Below are 24,645 nucleotides of genomic sequence, written 5' to 3'. Positions count from 1 at the left end.
CTTGCTGGACTGGAGACTGGGCTTGGCTGTTTCCTCATTTTCTTGAGTATGGGGTTTTGGTTGGATTTGAAGGAGAACTAAAAGCTCTTTATTACCACTAGTAGGAAGTCATGGCTTTCTGTAGAATGGCTTCATTCTGGGAGGTGGGGAAGTTCTCACACCATTAATCATGGCGCTCCTGCTGACTGCTGTTGTAATTTGTTTATTTATTTTGTTTTCCATATTTTTCCTATTGGTTTCCCAGATCTTTTAAATTATTTTTTTTCTGAACCAGTTAGGCAGTGTATCATTATTATTCTCTTCCTTTTCACACACACACAGCCCCCATCCCCACCCCATCATTACCTCAGACGTTGTGGGCAACGGGGATTTATCAGTCTCACATATAAAGAAGGGTCTAGTTGTTGAGAGCATCATGTTCACGGGCAGAGTGGAAATGTTCTTTATGGCCAAGGGCTGGTAATCAGCTTCCAAGGCACTGTTAGGTTTCTGGAAAAGGAAAAAAGAAGCAAACCAAGTTGTGGTTAGTATAACAAGCCTTTGGCAACAAAAGTCACACATTCATTGTTAACAAGCTTAGTGCTCTCCCCTTATATATTTATGTCTCCCCTCGTAGAAATTTAGATGAATCATGTGGAATGTTACACAGTGGACTCCCGAAAGAGAGAATCTGCATAACCCAGAAAACAGGATGAGATTTCTGACTCTTATTGCCCACCTGAAAATACCTGGAGAAGCTATGCTTCAGATATAATTATTACATAGAACTTTCCATAGCGTCATAAAGTAGTCTAACACACAAGTGATATCTTGTGAATCTAGATATCACTGTAGCAGCTAAACATTTTTACCTTATGTAACACTTTTTCTATATTTAAAATACCCAATCTGCAAATATACTTATCTTGTTACATTGACAAATGCTTATAACTATTTCCTGTAAATTTTTCCTGATACCAACAGGACAGTTGATTTAGAAACATCTCCTCACTTTGTTAGTCTATAAGATATTTTATTTTAAGCCAGAGAAAGCATCTGAACTGGGTCTTAAGCTAGAAGTTTCTGGTCAGACTGAATTGTTTCATTCAGATGTTAGGGTCACATTATTTCTCTTGTGCACTGGAAAGCGGGTCCTTTAGTATCAGCTGGAGGAGACCAGAAACCTGAACATCTGGCCTCCAAAGAGAACTTGCTTCCAACCATTCCTGGCTCTTCTTGTCACTCTAGCCTCTTTTGCCAGGCCTCTCTGATTTGACTTACCTTTCCTCCTTGTTCTAATTTTAGTTAAGTCCTGTTTTCATGCTGGGATCTGACTCCCTTTTCCAGTGTTTGTCCAGAAAAGTCTTCCTTCCACTGTGGTTCCTGGGTCCTCCAGCCTTGGGTGAGCCTGGGTGGCTAGCATATTCTGCCTCGAGTCTCCTTTCTCAATAGTACCCCATTACCTCCTCGTGTATGCCCCAGGTTATTTCAGGAGTACGGTCTGGCATTTACCATGTGAGGCCAGCTATTGATTCCTCCCCCTCTGGTGGTAACATGGGTAGCACATTGACTGCCTTTGCATTTGCAGGTTGCGTCTTGCCATTTAGAGGGGGTACGAAGCCGCACATTTGGGCCTACTAGGTAACAGGCGGCATGGAGAACTGTCTACCCAGTGACCTTCCCTGAAGGCTGCTGTGTCACTGCAGATGGCTTTGAAGTGAAGAAGCCACACTTGGTTGGTTTTGGCAAGGGGCCATTCAGAGGTTAGTGATGAGAAGGAGCTGAAGCCATGAGAAGCTGGTCTATTTTAAAATGACCCCTTCTCTCTGGGCTGTTTGTCTCCTCGAAGATCAGCCGACAGAGTTTGCTGCTAGAACTTCATGAAGCAAAGGGGCTGAAAGTTTCAATTGACCTTTTCAATCCCACAGAGATGTGGTCTCGTCTCCGTGGCTTGTGAATGGTACAGTCATTACAAAGTAGATCAGACCTGAGGAAGCAGTCACAGAAAAGCCCTTTCCAGAGGCGAGGCGCGTATCATTATATTCTAAATCAGATGCCCTGCCTCGAGCTGACAGCACAGAGGCAGAACAGATAATTGGGTGTTAGACAATTAAATCAGAATACCAAGACCTAACCGGTCCCCTTGCACACTCCGGTAATGAAGCCGCACTTCTTCCCCATTCCTGATATGGATTAAATCTGAGCAGGAAATGAACGATGAAAAATATGGTGGTAGGAGAAAATTTCAAGCTTCTGATGTTGGGGGAAGGAGAGAAGGATGAAAACAAACAGCAGGGGGCTGTGGCTCAATTCCCTTTTTAATTCAACAAGATGTTACTGCAGTATTCAGAATATTTGCATATTTTAATATACCCATAAACTCAAACAATAGACATTGAAGCAAAATATGCTACCCTTCCCCCTGCCAAAAGGCATAAGGATATCAAGAGAAGAAAAGGAGCATTAATCACATTTTTTATTTTATGGGCTGAGAAAAACCTCATAAGAAACTAAGCTGAATAGTTAACATACAATGTCTTACGCAGAATAGTTATTCAATAAATATTCCCTGAATTTTCTCTGAATAGCTGCATTCAGAGAGAATTTGATGCCATCAAATTCAGGGCTGCTGTGGCCAATAAATATCTTTCTTGATTATTTACAAAGGAAGAATTTAAGACAGAGCAGTGAAACTTAATAACTGCAGTAAGAATTCTCCTAGTATTTCTTTCTGCATGCCTCATGAAACTTGTTAGCTTCATGTGGAGCTGGGCTGTCACCGAAAGCCTTATTTTACTTCCTCAATGCCCACTTTCTCCCAAGTCTGCTAAGCCAGGGTCTTTGCTGGGTCTTTCCTGCCCTGTACATTGTAAGTGTCTAATACACTCCCAACGATCATTGATTTGAACTGAATTACTACATCTCAACTCTCCTACTGGACCATGAGCTCCCCTCTTCGTCTCCTAACACAGCACCTTATCCATGGTGGTGCTCAGTAGATTTTTATTTTAATGAACAAAATATCCACTATCAGAATAGCTGGTCTTGAACACCCTCCTGCAATTCTCCAGGTAATGAAAGGAACCCAAGGTGCATTCCTCCACCTTGGTTAGGCACTGACTGGTCAGGCACCGCCATCCCCAGCACTTTTGTATGATAGTGTAGACACTCAGGGGGTCAATGGCTTCCTTAATGCTTGGTCTTCCCAGTAGGCTGAGAGCATCATGAAGGAAGGATGATCCTCCTTGCTGCCTATCTAGCTCCTTTCCAATACATGAAAGGCCTGTTCACAATTCTGCTCAGCTGCCAGCATGACTGTCTCAATGAATAAATATCACTGTGTCACTCTCCTCCCCGAAGCCCTCCAATGGCATGCCTCTCAGGTGCCACACACACCTGGCCCCTGCCTTCCCTCCAGAGATCTCTCACCATTCTTGGCATCTTCTCTGTCCAGGGGGGCCCTTTCAGTTCCTCATCTCACCAGGCCTTTTCCTAGCTCAGGCCCTTTTCATGACTTGTCCCCTCTGCCTATAACTCTTTCCCCCTTCCTCGTCACCAGACGAACTTCTAGTTTTACTTCAAGTCTCAACTTGAGGCACCGTGCCCACATGGACAAATAATGGACAGATAAGCCCATGTCTCCCACTCTATATGCTCACGGCACCACACAACTCTTCTTCATCGCAATGTTTATAACAATTACATTTTGCTGATTCATTTCTAGTCTATGACCTCTCGACAAGTCTCTTGGCTTTGATGATATCGTCTTGTTCACCAGACTTTCAGCACTAGCGCAGTCCCTGACTCAGAAGCGACATTTCATACATGCCTGTTTTCAGTGGTAAATAATTCCAGGATGGAAACTTGTCTAGGGGTAGATCAAGTCTACCGTGATGCCTCATCCACTCCTTCACCAACTGGACCCCTGCCCTGGGCAGCAGCCATTCCCCTCACACACCTGGCCCCTGACTCTCCCATTTATTGCCTGACCTTAATGGCTATACAAAGTCACAGACACACATAGCCATATAAATTGAAGAGACTGAATCATATAATTTGATTGTTCTTCAGCAGTGTTAGGTAGTCTACATAGTTTAATTTTTATGAGAATAATAACAGAGTCTACTGCATAGGGGTTTGTGAGAGATAATTTGGAAAATGCAAATAATGAACATGACTCAAGGCCCAGCCATTCTAATCAATAAGTGGTATCCATTCTTACTGATTATTATAATTATGGATAATTATGTTCCAACCCTTTCTCTACTGTGATATTCATTTTACCTAAAGAAAAATGAACATTCATTGAACAGAAAAGCATTCTCAGTGCACCGGAATGCCCCTTCACTCTAGTCTTCCACATCAGGAATGAAGGGAATAGAATTTTCATTGCAAAGGATTGTATTGCAGGTTTAGATTCAGAATTTTTAGTTAAAGACATACTGGCTTCTGAAGCTTAAAAAATATTGGCTGGGTAATGGCTATGACAGGATTTCAGTTAATTTGCTTCCAAAATGAAAATGTGGATATGCTGATGTCCCAGGCAGAGCACCCGACCCTCCCTATCACAGCCCAACTGACCTTCTCTAGTCGGTACAGGAGCTGCTTGGTGGAGAGCTGGATAAGAGGTGCTATAAATTCACAGATGACAGTCACGGTCATCACCAAGCTCTTGCCCTTCTGGGCCCCAATGATGGCATGGCACACCAGCTTTTCTTTGACTATCTGCGGACGAGATACACCAGCATTTTCAAAAGAACTGTTAACTCAGAAAACTTAATGACCCATCAAGAGCAAACCGATTCCAAATTACTTGCCCAAGGACATGAGGGAAGAGCATATTTCCTTGAATAGTGCATTTTAGGGATTGCTCTCTGTCACACAATTATGTTCTGGTTGGTTAAATATGGCTTTGATGAATTGTTTATTTTTGACTACCCCTTAGGACACAATTTACATACATACATATTATTATTATTATTATGCAACAGGAGATGTTTTATGGGCTGTGTGTCCAAAACAGATAAAAAAATCCTTCATAGGCAGCAACTTAGTGAAGCCCTAAGCAACTCAGTGAGACCTTATCTCTAAATAAAATATTAAAAAGGCTGGGGATGTGACTCAGTGGTTAAGCACCTCTGGGTTCAATCCCCAGTACCAAAAAATAAAAAATAAAAATAAAAAAATAATAAAATCCCTCATAGAGCTTATAGTTCAATGGTAGTTATAAGATTTCTTATCAAACTAGTTGGAAACTGTGATTGGATTAATTTTGCCTTTCAGATTTATGTATTTAAAAATTATGATTTAGAAATGAACATTTCTTTGGAACCAAGGTGTCCCAATTTTTATAAAGTAGAAGGGAACAAAATTGAATTTCTATCATGAATAGTTTGTACCATTCAACTACATGGCATGATTTGGAAGCTCTCAGTAAATCTTAAACTGAATTTAGTCCTCCAGTAGCTCAGATGTAATTCCTTTTAAAAGAATAAAAACTCTTGATAGTCCCATTATAAATGTGCTCCTGCTATAGACAGTGAGTGTCTTGAGATAAGCGGCTGTGTTCTACTCGTGTTTTGCCTCCTCAGTGCCCGGCACAGTGTTTGCCACATGGCACATATTCTAAAAGTTGGCTGGAATCCCAAGTGACAGAGAAAGGGAGACTCTGTAATGAAAGATAACTTTTTTTTTTTTTTTTTGCATTGAGGATATATTCTACCTGAAATTGCTCTCTGAAAAAATCATGTAAATGCAATAAAATGAAACATGTGACCCCAGCAATGGACCAAGCAACAGACCAGCTTTGTCATCTTGTCTCTGGGAGACAAATTTCTTATTGCTTCCTACTTAATTAGGAGAAAATTCAGTATCATCTCCTACTATGGTGACACAAGCAGGAGCTTAAGCAAGCATAGTTTCTCACTCATAAAATCTGCATTTGTAGGACAGGAGAACCTTTTTTCCCAGTGTTGGGGAATGAACCCAGAGCCTTGTGAATCCTGGGCAAGTGCTCTATTATTGAGCTACATCTCCAGCCTGGGAGAAATACTAATGTGACTTCAAAATTCTTTCTTTTAAATTTTTGGTGGTTTCTAAACTCCCTGAAGGGACGTAATAAAAAGACACATGGTTTGGAATTGCTTAAATGTTTTAAGCTGAGTGTATGGTGATAATGTAAATAAGAGCAAAAACACCTGAGCTGCTGAAAATAAACATGGCTGTTTCACTGACATATAAACTGTATGTTTCAAATGTGATGCTGTTACAGTCAGACAGGAAGGGAAAAAGCCAGGGGTGTTGTCATACCTGGATAGAAGAGGCATCCCAGAGTAGCTATAAAAATATTCTTTTTTGAATAAATGTTAAATTAATACTGCTGTGTTAATAGGAAAAAACTGCCTTGACTGAAAACTGATGTTCCTGTATCAAAGATTTGCTGGCTCTTCACTGTTTACCTGGGAAGGAGAACCTGCTTTAAATGGTCCTTTGAGTTTAGGTTCATGGTAGCTATAGAAACAAGCAGAAAATGGAGCAGAGCTAAACCTTGAAAGCAGTGGATGCTGCCTTGGTAAGCAACTCAGTGCTATATACGATCCTTGAGAAACCATGTCCTTTTTCAGATAAATGTCAAGGGACTCTCCTAAGAAATAGATACAATACAGCAAAGGTTTATTTAGGAGAAAAAATAGCTTCTGAATGTTCTGTCCTCTTACCCTGGGAGTAGCAGAATAGCCTTCAAGTATCACATCTATTGTCTGGCCTGGGTAGAGCTCCATCCGGACAGGGTGGATCTGAAACACGGGGCTTCCTAGATCCCTGGGCTCCTGGGAGTCCTTGGGCTGGGGATGACGGCCAGCATGTCTCTTCTTAATCTGTCCCTTCTTGTACAGCTTCTCCTGGGGACGGAAATCATCATTCATCCAGAACAACTGTTGGATCCGACGTCCCTTATTAGTCAACTTAAAGCGGTAATAGTGGGTATCCAGGCTGGAAAAGAGGTAGGTGTGGAGAAGGTTCCATTTAGGGACGTTATGCTCAGTTCTATACCCTGGGGATTAACTCCTCCAGAAGTACTTAAAAAGTGAGAAGAAAACAAGACCTCCCTTTTTAATTAAATACAGGCCACTACTAAGAGCGATCACAGTGATGGAACAAGGTGGTATGTACTAAAAGGCCCCCGGATTTTGAGTTGGGAACCTTATCTGGTCCCAGAGTTGCAACCATTAGGTGTGGGGCTGTGGGGGAGTGGCCTCATCCACCCCTCGTCTTCCATAGAAAGCCAAGCAAACCACAGGGCATTGGACACAGTTCATGTGGAAAGCACTCTAAATAAGGAGAAATGGTTGTGAGGAGTGAAGCAAAGGGAAATACTGACTGAAGGAGAAGCATATTTCAAAATGTGCTGGGGAAATTTCCACTGAGTGAGTGGAGAGTCTTGTGCTGGTGGCTCATGTTGACAGCACTTTGAGGAGAACCAACACATATTCCTTAGGCCTTAGCGGAGATCGGAGATCGGGGGAATGGATAAAAGTGGGCCGGCACACCCTCTAGACTGGGCATTCTCCTCAGACTAACTCGCTTTCAGTAAGCTTCTTTCTCCTCCCTCCCTCCCTCCCTTCCTTCCTTTATCTATTCCACAAATACTTTTTAAGGATCTCCTGACTGCCTGGCTCTATGTAGAGACTGGGATTTCTAAGTTCTTAGTGGTGATTCAAACGTGTTTTGTCTGAGATTTTTAAAAACTGATGTATAGGCTTCTTTTTTTCAGGAAAAAATCTTATCTCAAGACTGTTTTTATTCTTTACATTTTTATTAGGCTTGGAGATTTCATCCTGTCTGCTCCTAGGAAATGACATCATGTCTAATTAGTAAGTTGAAGCAGCAAATAAATAATCAGAAGAAATATTTACCAGTTGTCAGGTAAAAACACTTCTCTCTCAATATGTATCTACAGGATATGCCCAATGGAATATCTTTTCCTGGAAGTTTAACTTTGTGGGCAATGGTATAATATGTAATATATACTGTTTATAAACTAGATAGGGCATCTGTTCATTTTTACATGCCCTATCTTTCAATAATCATAGAAACACAGACATCATAAGTATGTTCGCTCTTATTTTATAAAGAAATAGAACATCTGAAAATTTAAGAGAATTGCCCCCAAAATTGCAATTAGAAAGGGGAGCATATGGGTATGTTATTAGACCAGGGGTTGGCCAACATTTTCTGTAAAAGGCTGAATAATAATCATAATATTTTAGACTTTTGAGACCACATGGTCTCTGTCACAACAACTCAACTCCTACAGTGTGAAAGCCAGGGACATAGTGGTTGTGTGCAAATAAAACTTTATTTATAGAAGTAGGCAGTGGGCTGCAGTTTACCCTTCTTATTTTTGAGGATTCTTTTGGCAATTGCTGGCATGATTTTATGTAAAAAAAAAGAATAACAATAGTGTTTGGGCAGAGGGGAAATCAGCAGCTAACAACTACAGTTTGCTTGTATATTCATAGTGAATGGTTAGCTAACCCTCCAATTCCAGGCAAGTGTTGGAATATCCTTTGGGGGCTATTCGACACTATTTGTAGATTAAGAAGAACATGTAATTAGATCTAGTTTTCAGTATGTTGTTTTCTGTAATTAGATTTGGGTGTACTTGAAGGAATTTAAAAACAGAAGCATGAGATGGCAGCGACAAAATTCCCTAGCTTATGGACAATAAGCAGAGAGGGAGATTTTTTATATCTATTTGATAGAAAATATAACTGTTCATAGTAAAGTGTTCACAGTAATACAACAGACAGGTGCCAGCCCCAGGAGTCAAGTACTGATAAACGCATGCCTCCTCCAAGGAACCAGGAATAAATCCCCACACATATCCTCTGTCCTAAGCATTCAAACTCATACTTTTTATGTCCATACTAAATTGTACGCTTGAAGGTGTCTACACTTTACCATCTTTATTTAGATATTTAGACTTTCTAGCTTTTCCTGGGTGAAGCCAATTGTAGCCATCTCAATTGTTGGCACTATAGTGGAGAGGCAAGTAGAAATAATACCAAAAAAGCTACTAGATTTGTAAGACCTGATACAATATATTTGTAATAACTTTTTTTTTACTTCCTAGATATACTCTGTTTAGGTTACCACTAATGCATCTGTATGGAGAAGAATTAGTGATATATTGGAATCAAAGAGGAGAAATCATGGTTGAGAGTCCAATTCATCACAGAGAAGTTCCTTGTAAGTTTGAGAGAAAGTGCACTTCCTCCAAATGATCCCCTTCTCTGGGGTAGGGTGACATAGCTTAGAGAGTGTAACCAACCTATGACTAGGAAACACCTTCTTGTGGCCGAGGTAGCCTACAGGATGGGGGAAAGTGAGGATGGTACACAAGAGGGACTGAAGAGGTCAGTTCTATTTGCCAGTTTTCTAAAGTAGGGGTGATGTCCAGCTTCCGTAACATATGTGATATCCATAAAAACTGATCCATGATATCTCCCTACCTAAAATGCGCTCCCAGGTCGAGTTCTGGAGCAAAGGGCTTATCTGAAACAATGGTAGAACCAATTCCTGAAGCCTGGACAGGAATCCGAAACGTGTTGCTATTTTCAACTTCCAAAATGACTGTGTCTTTGAACGTCAGAATGTCATTCAGGTTGGCAGTCAATGTCAGTGGAAAATCTCCTTCTGCAGGAACTGTGCCTTCATTGGGTTCAATGGTCCAAAGGGACTTTTCCTGTGCCTGCAACACAAGACTACAAGTTAACAGGGAAGATATTCTTGGCTTTTCATTCTGCACATGTCAAAGCCCTCTGTACTTCAAATGGCTGGTACCACAGAATTCAACATCAGAGACAAACATCATTTTTTTTTTTTTTGGAATCAAAGCAGCTGTATGTTTGTTGGCTTTTCTTTTTTCAAAAAGCAATCTGATTCTGAGGAGTAAACCTCCGATTCTACTTTTGAATGCTCTGTGAAGATTCTTTACATCTCTTTCCCATGATGACAACCCAGTTCACTAACAAGCTTAGACTAATTATCTGCTCTAATCTCCAAATTCTGGGATAGTAACAGAAATTGTTATGGAATTTGGAATTTTAAAAGAAATGTTTTCAAATGCAAAGCTTCTAGTATTATAGTGAAGATGGACAGCTTTTATTAATAAGCAGGATATAGGAAGTTACTTTGATTTCTTCTACTTCATAATAATTAATAGAATGTCAATGACTAAAATCCCAAAGAATTTGAAATATATGGTGTGACTGAATTGTACAGTTGGAAGTGACTTCTACCAACTCATTCCCTTTAACTGCTTAAATCTTCCAAGCTCACTCCTCTTTGTTAAAACAATTCCTCTCAATAACGCTGACTCTGACCATCACCTTTCAAAGTGTACACCCACCCTCAGAAAATCTGGCTACTTTTACCTCGTTCTGTTTTTCTCCTTTTTACTTACCATCTTCTAACATGAATTAGTTACCATGGGCATTGTCTGTCTCCTTGCACTACAATATAATCCAAACATAGAAAGAACTTGGACTTTTGTTTGCATTTGCTTACTCACAGATATGTCCCCAGCATCTATAGCTATGCCAAGTATATAGTAGGTATTTAATAAATATTTGACAAAGGAATAATACATTAGCTTTGACGACAGATAACTTACTTCTTTCTTAATTTGTCTAACAACTCAAATTATTAGACATATCTTTTTTATATGATGTAGAGATGTGCTGGACCGGTAGTCAGTGAAGGGTATGATCCAATTGCAGTGGTACCAACTAAGACAGGAGGCTGACGCCTAGAAGTCAGTTCATCCGATGACAGGTAAGGACCATATGTTGAATTGGACAACCTAACAGGCACGGTCCCTAATCCACATTGCTTGTTGTTTAATTAAACAGAAGGGGGGAGGTGCTGAGAGCCATAGCCAAGTAGGAATGACAGCATGGCATTTTTGGGTTGAAAGGTGACCCTGCTCAGGGATTAGGGTGGCTCCGGTTTAGGGTGGATCCTGCTGGGAATAGGGCGGCTCCAGGATTAGGGCGTATCCTGCTGCCTTAGGCACCCCCTCTTTGGAGTTCCTGTTGAGTTCTCTCGGGGTTCTGAAAGAACTGGTGTGCGGAGCGGGTAGAGGCAGTGTGTTCACCGGAAGTGTGGGAAGAGTGTCGGTGAGAGTTCGGGAATAAAGAGTTGCTATTTGAATCTACAAGGCTTGGTGGTGGCTCGGTTATTTTGTGCCCAGCGAGACTGTGGCAGAGATGTGCTTCTTTGGACCTTTTACACACTGGGTTTTAGTGCACTTCTTTGGACCTATATACGGTGAATTGAATCTACCTCTTTGGAAGAAAACCTTCTACATCATAAATAAGGCTCCAAAGTAAGGGTACAGTATCAAATCAGAAAAAAAAAATGACTCATGCCATAAGCATTTTTTTTTTAACAACTGAAAATCAATTTATTAAAACAGTGGTCTTAGACATCTGCAATGGTGACTTCAACCTCCACTCCTGGCTCAATACTACAGGAAGTAATCTGCTTAATGATCTCAGAAGGGCTATGCAAGTCAACAAGTCGATTGTGGATTCTCATCTGGAAAAGATCCCATGTCTTGGAACCTTCACCACAAGGTGTTTTTCTTGTGGTGATTCTCAAAGTCTTGGTTGGCATGGCTTCCTGACTGACTTGTTTCTCGGCAAGAGAGAAGATTGGTGAGTCAGGAGCAGAATCGGGCAGGACAGTGCTCCGCTGCACCCACAACAGCATCCTCTCAAAAAGAAGCAGTTTATTCAAGTTTAAAACATAATTTCTGCTTCATTGATGGTGATCTCTTAGATTGTTTTGACGACGTTTTCCTTGTCTTTGAATGCTTATAGTGGAGGTTCACTGTAATATATCCAGGTCTGAATATATTTTAATATTCTGCTTGGAATTTGCTATCTTTCCAGAGTCTTTGGTTTGATATCTTTTATTTCTGAAATATTATCTCCACCATTGTCTGTTTAAATATTGCTTCTGACTCATTCTCTTCCTTCAATTCTGAGGACTCCATTTATACACGTATGTGACTTCCTGTTACACACTCTCCTATCCTCCTATCTGCATTTTGCTCTCTGTGCTTCATCTTGGATGGTTTCTTCTGATCTATTTTCCAGTTCACTAATTCCTTTTTCAGCTGTATATAATATGCCGTTAAACACACACATTACGTTCTAAATTTTGGTTTCTGCATTTTAGGGTTCAGGTCTTGGTATTTTATATTTCTTCTTCTAAGGTTTTTATCCCCTTGGGAGATTTTAACAATCATGATTATGATATTCACCATTCTAGCTGCTCTTCCTAGTCCCTCTAGGTTTCTGCAAATTTGATGAGCATATTGTTTTTAGGACTTTTCAAGTAAATATAACAAATATATATTCAATGACCCTGTGGTCCATTTTTGTATTTCCCACAACACAAAAATGCCCAAAGCATATTATCTTTCCCTAAGGAGCTGACAGTGATGGCATTCGGGGAGACCAACACCTAGACAATAAAAATACAAGTCAGAAGGAGCTGGGGTGACAGTGCTTTTCAGAGCAGAGGATGCTGGAACCCTTGGATTGAGACAAATATATCACACACATTTTCATTTTCCACCAAATGTGAAATTAGACTTAATTACCAAGTAGTGTGTTCCTAATTACATTATGCTATTGATTAAAAACTCTAATTTACTCTACTCTAATTGTATATTTAAACAATTTTCTCAAAATTAATAAGAAACATCCTTTCCCTGTTTTGATTGCTATTTCCTCTAAATCAGTTCTGACAGTTCTGTTTATTTGGGGGAACACACCACTCAGAAGTAATGTGTGGACTGATCGTCACAGAAAATATTTAGTGATTACCAATTTGTATCAGGAAAAAATCTAAAAAAGAGGAGCTGTGGAGATCATCTAAAAACTTCCAGGATAATGACTCAGGGGAAAAGCCAAACTCTCCAGTTCACTGGAGAAGAGCTCAATGGTTCCCTGGTATATCCTCCTTGGCTTCCCTTACTTTTCCAAGCATAGTGACTCAGAAGAAGCTCTTCAAAATAAAGCATATGGAGGAAAATGGCATATTTAAAACCAAATGTAAAATTTACTTCCAAGCTGGACTGTGGAGGACATCCCAGGCTAAAAACATCTTTCTTCCATTTAATTCCCATGGTGTATGTCTACTGAAAAGAACGAAAGGAGAAACACGAGACGACATGTAACTGGATGGGGCTCAGGTGCAACGGAGGCTGTAAATCAGAAACTTCCTGATAGGCTTGGGTTGGAGTTGGTATAGAGCTGCATAGTGATCTCTGTACCTGATGCAAACGTACATTGCATATTGCAGTTAAGTATTAAGAGACTGCAGGCAGGCAGAATCTCACAGGGTGACTTTCAGGAACATTATCAAAATCCAGGTCTGGCTTAAGTGCAGATTCAGAAACTGAATCTGGTCAGGGAGGCCCAATCAAGGATCATTCTCTTAGGAACTGGCTCACAGGTACTTATTCGAGGACAATCTAATACTTAAATCAAAATACCAATTTTCCAATTTGCAAAGGAGGATAAATTGTATTAGGCCAGAATGCTAGTTAAATTTCCTCCTGGTTTGAAAGTCTACATGGGAAGTAAGTAAATTGCATTTTAAAATTTAAGTGAATTAAGTAAAGCAAAGAAGAATATTTTCAAGATTATAAATTGTATATAATGAGGATGTAGATGAATGATGAGAGGAAATTTTATTTTAACTTCAGTAATAATGGAAATTATAGATTTAACTTTAAGTCAAGAGTCTATTATTACTCATGATCTTTGAATCTTTTGGGATATAAAAATAGAAGGAAACAATTAAACATCAAATACTACACTAAATAAACTAGGATTTGGATGGACATACTTGTATGATAATTGTCCATGTTTGAAGGGCACTTGTGGAAAATATGCTAATTCTTGCATGACTTAATGTGTTTTTCAAATTTCTCCTGTAACTTTCCTACTCAAACTTAGCTCTAGCAGAATATTAAAATATTAAGAAGTAAGTAAATCTTGTCTTACCAGAACATTAAAATGTCCTTGTTTATAACTGTTTGTTAATATATTAGTAAAAGATAATAATCCTTATAAGTTTGATTTTCAGGTGTATAGGTCAATTATTATTGGCAGGAGAAACTACAAGAATTAATGCTAAAATATTCTATTCATATTTAGTTTCAAAGAAATAATTTCTAATGTATTTTCTTAATTTATTCCCTGCAATTTTTTAACACTCTCAAAGTGAAAGCACTAAAATGAGTTCTAAAAGAGCTATAAATGCAAATTCAATCTTCTATAGATATTTTTGAATGGATCAAGTTAGCTTCACTTCATCTAAAGTTTTTATTGCAGTAGATAGGAGTCCTTGACTTATAACATTTTCAGTCTGACCTACACAATCAAAGCAATACAGGGAAATAGATTTTTCATGCCCGAGTAATCAGCCCTTCTCCTTTTTTAGAATTACTTGTCTGTCTTACTTGCAGTTTTTATATTCCAAGCAGCTATTTTAGATAAGGTAATGATAGCTGCTATAACAGAAAGACCTCTGATACTCAATGGCTTAATATAATGGAAGCTTATTTCTTATAGCTTCTGTGGAAAGAAGACCTGAAGCTGCTTTCCAGGGCTGAGTGGGTGAATTTCCTTCTTGATATAATTTATTAATCAAGCTTGGCACAAAATCAGACAGTAAAATATATCACAGAATCCAAAGAACAAGGCCCATTAAAATGAATTCCAATTGGTGGGTGAGGATGGGCCTCTGTTCCAGTCAGTCAGTCACTCAAGGACCTCAGCTGAAAAGATTCTATGGCTTTCCAGGATACTCTGGATATTGGTTCATTGCTGGCCAACAGGTGGAGAAGGAGAAAGGAGGGTGATGTGCTAGGATTTTAAGTACCAAACCTTGAAGTGGAGCATATCACTTGTGTCCATTTTCACTGGCCAGAACTCAGTCATGTAGCCACACCTAACCTCAAAGGAGGCTGGGAAATGTAGTCTAACTCTGGGTCCAGAGCAAAGGGAAATGGGCATGGTTAGCTGCTAGCTGCTCTCTGCTAAAACTACCTTGTTGATTCAGTCCACCACTACAAACTCGGGCATTCTCCCAACTCCAACTTTCCTAAATATCAGCTTTTGAAAAGCAAAGGACTCAAGTGGGAGAATAACTTGGTGTTTCAAATCTTGTCCTTTTGTCCTGGGCCATCTGTTGTTAGGACAAATGGAAGGATAGCTAGGAGAACAAATAAGAATATTCTAGGCAAAAAGAGCTCAATCCGTTGGGCTTTCTCCCCAAATTTGTGGCCTTAGAGTGTTCTACATTTTGCTCATTTTTAAGATTCAGCTTACAATTAAGACATAACTCTCCTATGTTCATGTGAAACTCCACATCATGTACAACCACAAGAATGGGATCTTAATTAGGATAAGTTATACTCCACACATGAGTAGTATGTCAAAATACACTCGACTGTCGTGTATACCTAAAAAGAACAAAATTTTAAAAGACACAAATCAATGTCATTTTCGTCCTTTTTTTACATCAAACAGTGAGATGCATTTAAAAGAGGGTACGCCAATGTCATTTCCCCCACTCCAACCATTTGTTTTCTTCCTCCAGCCAGTCACACAGGTCAATCCTCTATTTGTGATGCTTTGAGGATGTCACGGCATGAGTGGCCTGTCAACTCGGGGGATGTGCGCCGTTGCTATTCTGGTTCCTGCTGATACAGGTTAGCCGCTTTGGAAAGAAGACCTGAAGCTGCTTTCCAGAGCTGAATTGGTGAGTTTCCTTTTTGATGAAGCTTATTAATCAATGCTTGGCACAAAATCAGACGGAAAAATACATCACAGAATCAAAAGAACAAGGCACATTACGATGCTGATGCTAAGGCCCTGAGCCAGCCCTACAAGTCAGGCTATAAACTTCTAGCATCTATTTGTATATTTGGTATTTGACTTTTAGGTGTGCCCTTCACTTTTAGGGAGGACTTAGTCTACGTGACATTTTCTGTTATTCAGAGGAAATTTTAGACTAAAGAAGACATAGATGGATCGTTGTCATTGTAGTGTTGGAGGACATTTCGTAACCTTTTAAAAAAACACAATACAGAAAGATAACAACCAATGGAATTGGGTTAGGAAAGAGAGCTCTGAAAGAAAAGGGATGTGGGTTTGATCCCTGCTCTGCCATTTCCCCGACTGGACTGTGTCACTCAGCCATGTCCAGTCTCAGTTTTCTCCTGTGTAGCTCAGGATACAGATGGTATCTTCTGCATGAGTTGTGGGGATGGCTAGAGGAGGTCAGGCATGTGAAATTCAGCATAGTATCTGGTCCTCACAAATGACAGCTATTGCCACCATTTCACTGAAGTTCAAAAGGCTCCACATACACCTCAAGACGGGCTCAACAGTGTTTGTTAAAAAATAAAAGATCACAATACTTGCCGGAAGAGAACCATGTTGGGGCTTGTGGTAGACAGAATTCTAAGATGGCTCTGAAGATGTCCTTCTCTTTGGGGGACAACTGACGTCCAGTCAGAAACATAAATTTAGGCACTGCCATGAAGGAATTTTGCATAGTTATGATCCCAAATCAGGTGACTTTAACATGCTGACTTTAATCAGACTGGGCTCTTCCTAGTGGGGCTAAGCCAAGCATAAGAGGGCTTATGGGAGGAGTCACGTCACAGGGAACAGTGGGTGGCTCCAAAGCAGCTGACAACAGTCCTTACAGACAGCCATCGAGAAAGGGCCTTCCATCATTCATCTACAAGGAAAGAGATTCTTCCAGTAATCTGAAGGGCCTAGTCATGGGCCTTTCCCTAGCCAAGCCTCTTGTAAGAAATTTAGCTCATTAACATACTTATTTGAGCCTTTTACAATCCTAAAGAGAAGATCCAGCCAGCCCAAGCCTGGATTCCTGACTCATACAGAAGATTATTAGGATTGTTTTAAGCCCCTAAATTTGTGGTAATTTGTTGTCCAGCAATTGAAAACTATATATATATATATTTTTTTGAAGATGATAAAAACAAGTCTTTCATCAAAGATTCAGCAATAGCTGCCTCTGCCTTTTCTGTGGACTGGGGCTGGAAAACCAACCATTTCAGCAGACCATGAATAACACATTAGGAAGTGTGTGCATGCAGGTGCATGATGCTATGAAGATGGAATATTCGTGCTCTTTGGCAATTTAGAATTCCGTGCCCACTGATGATTAGTGCTGAGCCTTTCTCTCTGAGGTTTCACGTATCTGAAGATAACATTTGCTTTTTATTTGGCAATACGGCATCAGCGCACAGCTTAGGCGGTGCTCAGCTCCCAAGATAAATAGGCCAGAGCTTTTATGAGTTTCCTTATTGTGTATTTAATATTTACCATGAAAGGTAGACATGAGGGCTATTGTTTGCACATGTCACATCAACAATATCTGAGAGTGTGAATATCCTCAGACGGACCTGTTATTCTGTATTGCTAGCAGCTATGAAGCCTGGAAAAAGTAGTACTGTGCACTTATCTTCAAAATAATTCATTTGCCAACTGAAATCTGTGAGAATTTCCTCCCATGGAACGAGAGGAAGCAAATAATAACAGGAACCAACATGCAGGGTGAGGGATTTCTTCAGATTTATACTATTAACTCAGCAGATGATCAACTTTTTGTGTGTGAAATGAGAACAATGAAGAGTCACTAAGGCCTGTCTCCTTTCTGTCATCTAAATGGTATCTCTAGTCATATAGTTCTCTAAGTGAGTCACTTTACGGCTTAAAAGAATTAACTGATAATTCAGAGATGAGGTGCAGAACAATTGATGCTAGAAGCAGTTCAGGGTCACGATTGAAAGTGTGGGTCTTAGAGTCACATGATTTGATGGTCAGTTCTGGACTCTGCCATTTGTAGTCCAGTAACTTTGAGCTAATCTGAAAGAGCTCGGTTTCAGTTTCCTTACCTGTTAAATGTGCTACTTGAAGATGAAAAAAGTAGGTACCAAGCATCTAGCACCGTGTTTAGCACATTCATGTTATCTTCCAAAGTTCCTGCTGGCACCCTCCCCAACCTGCATCACAGATCGGATCAGTGGTAGAATCTTTTACCCTCTTTGAGAAATCCACAAACCTTTCTACAGGAAAATACACATACATCTACGTGCATGCACACACATACTCACTCCAGACTTTACATACTAGTTCCACAGTTCATGGACCCCAAAATGGTGGACGTTTGTCACAATTTTTTTTCCTGCTTGATCCATCTGTAAGCTCACTTTCAATGGTCGAGGTAAACATCATTTTGTGTGAATCTTGGTAGGAGAGGATCTCACTTCCTTTTGAGAAGTCACCCAGACCCTCTGCAAACATGGAAGCCTGCAATCAGGACTGGTACCAGATTTGCCTGATCTGGAGGATATAGTACCAGTCCTCATAAAAAAGGGCCCCAATGCTTTTTCCAGACTTGCTTCCCAGGATACCAGGTCATTTACCCTTCCCAAATGTGTCAAGCATCATTGCTTCTAAAGATGCTGCTCTCAGGAATGTATCCCATTTCTCTGTCCTCCTTAGTCTTCAAGTCACCACTCAAATGTTCTTGCCTGTGATGAACTTGCATTTGACAGAAGAATGAATCACTTCCTCCTCGGTGCTTACACATTTCAACCTGTCTGTGTACTCATTTCTTTTGTGAGATTGTGAACTCCAGAGAAAGAAACCATTCTACTTCCTGGTTTTCTCTCCCCTTGGTCAGCACAGTACCAGGAATGGGGACAGGGCTCAAAAATAATACTTGTTGGCCAACAAATATATGCAAATGTCCAGCTTTACCAGAAAACTAAAGAAACACAAATTTAAATAATAAAATTTTAAAAAATTTTTGCTAGATTTTGCAAAAACAAAAATGTTGGCAACAGTCTGGGAGAGAGGGAGAAGGGGCAGAGAGAGAGAAAGGTGTATTCCTCAACACTGGGACACTGGTGGTGGGGGGGCGAAGGACAGGATATAAATTGGTACAAATTTTCTGGGAGATAATTCACAAGACGAACTAAGACTTTCAGTTATGTTTGGTTGTTTGACAACAGCAATTGTGTTTCTAGGAATTTAGTCAAAGGAAACAGTTAAGGATGTGAGCTGTAATTAAGACAAGCTTTGTTTATACCAGTGAAACACTGGGATAGGGTTAGTTAAATCAATGGTGCTGAAGTAATATGAGGCAATAAAATCAGTAAAGATGATCTGTAGAGGAACGTTCCTTAATAATTCATATTAAAAGTGATGAATATACATCTTGAGCGAAAATAGCTGGCAAAGGGTAGGAATACACAGAGAGATTTCATTCACAGGAAAAATTTTCAGAAGTTGCACACCAAAAATTCGACTAAGTGATTTTTCTTTTCTTTCCCTGTTTGCTGTATAGGATAATATTATTGGTGTAGTAAGAAGATACACACACTTAAATTTAGCAAATGAAGGACTTTCCCTAAAAGGATATTGTCTCTCTAGAGGCCATTTAATTTTAACTCTGCCTTCCTGCCTCAGTACATTCAATTTCTGTCTTTCTTAGAAGCCTTTTTTAAAGTAAAGAATGCATGTACATGGGTGTGAAACTCAGGTGGATTCCAAGAGTGAAAAATCTTTCTCATGCCTGTGAATGGTCACTAATCACCATCCCCAGAGGTAGCTACTGTTAATGGTTTTCTATGACATTTTCTAGATACAGTTTATGACTACAATACAAGAAAAAAAGCATATCTGCATATATACCCGTCCCTCCATTAATGGGGGCATAGTAGGTAGACTTTAATTTTTTTGTTTTACTTTTTATCAAATGTATATATACACATAATTCAATATGTCAAATTCTAGAAAAGGCACACTGTGGAAAACAGAAGTCCTTTGAACTCACTCTACCATCTTACCAAGACTCAAATTCTTGGGCCTGAACACTGCCAGTCTTTGAGCATTTTCTTTTAGTACCGGCTGCGCTCGCTAGCCTGCTTCTATTCCTCAATTTTTTTAGTTTGGACATTATCTTTGGAAGACAATAATAATTCTATTCTATACCTCTCTGTTTTCTTTCTCCTCTACTTTCTTCTCCCTGTTCTCCTAATATAGCTAAAACTTACTTTTTGGTGAGATAAATATTTGCATTCATACTATTATGAGTATGCAAATACTATTCATGGATGAGCCATAAAAAGTGTTCTGTGGCTACATTTCTTGTTTTTCCCGCCACAACTTATATGCTCCTGGCAATTATTATCTTTACTTGGTCTTCAATCTGTCGTGGTCTCAGTCCCAGAGACTCCACCAAAGGGACAAACTTCCTCCTGATATTTTCAGGAACACAGACTTTCTATCAGTTCCATCTCCTTGGAGACTAATCTATGCTGGAGCCGTGAGTCTCAATTCCTCTAGACAGGCTGCGCTCTGGCCTGTGACATGGCTGGCAACCCAGGAATGCCACACAGGGCCATCCTGTGGGTTCCTCTGGGTTGCCTCCTTGGGACTCCTGTTTCCTGAACCCTGTGCCTTTTTCAGTGTGGTAGAAAAAGGCAGTAGCCTTCTGAAAAAGGACATGTGGATGGTAACTGTCTTGAGAACTTGCCTGTCTAAAATGTCTTCCTTAATTTCATTGATATCTTTATTTTAATTAAGTTTAGCTCTTAAGAAAATAACATATTATAATATTTCAAAATAACAGTTGTTGTTTAACCATAATTGTATAGTACTGAATTTCTTCAAGATTGCTTGCTCAAAAATAAATAAATAATAAAATAAAAATGACTTAATAAAAATAATGTTAAGGGTAAAAAAATAAAATAAAATATCTTCCTTTTAAATGTTTTTTTTATCAGTTCCTTCTAATTACATATACTATTGGGGCTCATTTTGACATAATCACATATGCACAGAGTATAGTTTGTTCTATTTTAGTCCCCAGAACTTTCTCTTTCCCTGCCCACTTCCCTCGCTCTGTTCCCTGTCTCTACTCTACCAATCTTCCTTCTGTTTATTTATAGTTTTATAATTGGTGCTTTATAGATTCACATAAAGGTGAAATTCACTGTGGTATATTCATATATGTACATAACATGATCTTGTCCATTTCATTTTGTAGTTCCTCCCTTTTCCCATCCCTCTCCCTCCCCTCTTTATTCCACTGATCTTCCTTCTATTTTCATGGAGTCTTCCCCCATTTTCCCCCTGTTTTGCTCTAGCTTCCACCTATGAGTAAAATCATTCGACTCTTGACCTTCTGAGTCCTGCTGGTTATTCTCCAGTTCTACCCATTTACCCGTCAATGCCATAATTTCATTTTTCTTGATTGCTGAGTGAAACTCCATTGTGTACATATACCAAATATTCTTTATCCATTCCTCTGTTGTAGGGCACTGAGCCATAGTTTGGTTATTGTGAATTGCTATAAACATTGATGTGGCTGCATTCCTATAGAATGCTGATTTTAGATTGTTGGGATAAATACTGAGGAGTGAGATATAACTGGGTCACATGGTGGTTCCATTCTTAGTTTTTTGAGGAATCTCCATAATGCTTTCCATTGTGGTTCTACTAACTGGCAGTCCCACCAATAATGTTTGCATACACCTTTTTCCTCACATACTCACCAGCATTTATGAGTATTTATATTCTTGTTGATTGCCATTCTAACTATGTGATTTGCATTTGCCTGATTGATAGGAATACTGAACATTTTTCAGTATTTCTTCCTTTGAGAAAGGTCTGTTTAGTTCTTTAAATTTTTTGATTGAGTTATTTGTTTTTCTTTGGTGTTAAGTTTTTTGAGTTCTTTATATATTGTGGCTAATAATTCCCTGTTGGAGGAGTTGCTGGCAAATATTTTCTACCATTCTGTAGGCTCTCTCTCTCCACTCTCAATTGTTTCTTTTGCTGTGCAGAGGTATTTTTAAATTTAATGCCATCCTACTTATTGATTCTTGGTTTTATTTCTTGAGTTTCTGGGATTTTGTTAAGGAAGCCAATAATACTGAACCAATAATACTGGAGTGTTGAACCCATGTTTTCTTCTATTAGTTGCAAAGTTAATTCTTATATCTTTGATCCACTCTGAGTTGATTTTTGTGCAGTGTGAAAGATCATTCCTCTACATATGAATATCCAGTTTTCCCAGCACCATTTGTTAAAAGGCTATTTTTCTCAGATGTATAGTTTTGGCACTTCTTTTAAGTATCATATTTTTTTTGTATTTTTAGTTATACATGATAGTAGAGTCAATTTTGACATATTTATATAAACATTGAGTATAGCTTATCCTAATTAGGATCCCAGGCTTGTGGATATACATGATGTGAAGATTCACTGTGGCGTATTCATATATGTACATAGGAAAGATGTGTCAGACTCATTCCACTGGCTTTCCTATTCCTATTACCCCTCTATTCCTTTCTTTACTCTTTGTCTAATACACCGAACATCTATTCTTCCTCCATGGGTATGTGTTAGCATCCACATATAAGAGAGAATAATCAACCTTTCGTTTTGCCACCTTTGTTGAATATCACATGCCACCTTTGTCGAATAGTTTTGTGGATTTGTCTATGTATCTTCTACTCTATTTCACTGGTCTTCATATCTGTTTTGATATCAATACCACACTGTTTTTGTTACTGTAGCTCTGTAGTATAATTTGAGATGAGGTATTATGATGTCTTCAGTATCATTCTTCTTGCTCATTATTGCTTTGGCTAGTCTATATCTTTTATTCTTTCAAATGAATTGTAGAACTGCTATTTTTTAGTTCTGTGAAGAATGTCATTGGTATTTTGATAGGGATTATATTGAATATGTGCAACACTTTTGATAATATGGCATTTTTTATAATATTAATTCTGCCTATTCAAAAACATGGGAGGCCTTTCCATCTTCTAATGACTTCTTCAATTTCTTTCTTCAGTATTCTATAGTTTTCATTACAGTTATCTTTCACCTCCTTGGTTAGATTTATTCCCAAGTAATTTTTTTGAGATTATTGTGACTGGGATTGAGTCCTTCAGTATAGGAAAGCAATTGATTTATGAGTATTGATCTTGAATCCTGCTGCTTTCCTAATTTTTAATATCAACTCTAGAAATCTTCTGGTAGAGTTTTTGGGTCTTCTAGAAACGGATCATATAATCAGCAAATAGGTAATTTGGTCTTTTATTCCTATTCTTATCCCTTTAATTTCCTTTTTCTTGCCCAATTATTCTGGCCAGAGTTTTAAGAATTATGTTGAACAGGAAAGGTGACAGGTTAAAGCATTTTTGGAGAAAATGTTTTCAGTTTTTCTTTGTTCAATATGATATTGGTCTTGAGTTTGTTGTATACAGCTTTTATAATCTTGAGGTAAGTTCTTTCTATCCCTAGTTTCTCCTGTGTTTTTAACATGAATAGGTACTATATTTTGTCAAAGATTTTTTTCTGTATCTATTGAGATAACCATGTGATTCTTTTCCTTAACTCTATTTATGTGGTAAATTATATTAACTGGCTTATGTTTGTTGGATTTACTGTTGGACACTGTACATATATATTCTGGAGATACATTCAGGCCCAGAATTTTTTCATCCTTCAGGGGTGATATATGTTTGCTTCTGGGAAAGCTGTGAAGGAACGGCCATGCTGAATTTCCTGCATCTAGGCAGAGATTGGAATGATTTGAACTGAGAGTCTATTCTAGTTTACCTTGTTCCTAGTGTGTGGCCTTCTGGAGTCCTCACTCAAAGTCTGGGACTTTTACCCCACATCCTCCTCTTGATTTTATATCCTTAGCTCATCTTGACTCATTTTTAAAAATATCTCTAGATCTTTAAGTATTTTGAAAGCTCTCTTCATCTTTTTAACCTTTTCTGGAGTGACACAGGAAAAGTTGTCCCAAATATCGAAGCAAAAGTCTCTTGGTTTCTTTTTGCTCTTGACTTCTCACTAGACTGGTTGCTCCCTGATTCCCTCAGACTCATGATTTTCACATTTTTCCCAGTCTCCCCTTGTTCCCAGAAGGAAATAGTTTGAAATGATAGATTGAGTAGCAAGAGTTGGTCACTGATATGTTGAGAGTCCCTGCTGGTCAAACATGACCCACTTCTTGATTTTCCTATCTATGAAGAAAAAAAGTCTGTAAGAACTGTAAGCCAACTGACTGTGCCAGGGAAGCTGGTATATGAAATTCCTGTTGCTCTCAAATAATGCATATCAATAGTCTTTTTAGGTTACTAGGTTACCATCCCCAAACAAAGACCATAACGTTCTTTCTGAAAGCCACTGCCTTCTCAGATTTAGTGAAAGGGGTTACTTATGTTTACAAGGCACAGATATGGTTAAATAAAGGAAACAGGAAAGCACCTAAGCATGTGGGCATGAGGGAAACAATGCCTGGTGGGCGGGTGGGGTTGGGGGATCTGTATAAGCAAATAAGCTCCAAGAAGAGAATAAAAAAGATAATGAACCTAAAAACATATTTTTTTCATATTAAAAGACACATAGGCATTCATCAACAGTTTTGGTTTTGATTTTTTTTTTTGTATTTTATAAAATGGCTTCACTGCCTAAAATTTAGGGAAACAAGTGAAGGGTGAAAAAAAGAGTGTTC

General features: G+C 39.0%; 1 protein-coding gene across 8 annotated transcripts in view; it reads right to left on the bottom strand.

Moving 5' to 3' along the window:
* Positions 1 to 24,645, bottom strand: part of Hydin (HYDIN axonemal central pair apparatus protein) — a 358,781-nt gene that overhangs the window by 161,561 nt on the left and 172,575 nt on the right. For all 8 annotated transcript variants that reach the window (XR_013430979.1, XM_078032635.1, XM_078032636.1 and 5 more), the window contains 4 exons: positions 9,492 to 9,730; positions 6,696 to 6,969; positions 4,561 to 4,704; positions 346 to 489 (listed from right to left, as the gene is read on the bottom strand). Coding sequence is in view for 7 of the 8 variants with exons in the window: in XM_078032635.1 (XP_077888761.1) it covers positions 346 to 489; positions 4,561 to 4,704; positions 6,696 to 6,969; positions 9,492 to 9,730 (801 nt within the window). In the remaining variant the exon portion in view is untranslated. The remainder of the gene's footprint in view (positions 1 to 345; positions 490 to 4,560; positions 4,705 to 6,695; positions 6,970 to 9,491; positions 9,731 to 24,645) is intronic.

The sequence above is a fragment of the Ictidomys tridecemlineatus genome, chromosome 15 (assembly GCF_052094955.1).
Source record: "Ictidomys tridecemlineatus isolate mIctTri1 chromosome 15, mIctTri1.hap1, whole genome shotgun sequence".
NCBI lineage: Eukaryota > Metazoa > Chordata > Mammalia > Rodentia > Sciuridae > Ictidomys > Ictidomys tridecemlineatus.
This window is presented reverse-complemented; position numbering and strand designations above follow the sequence as displayed.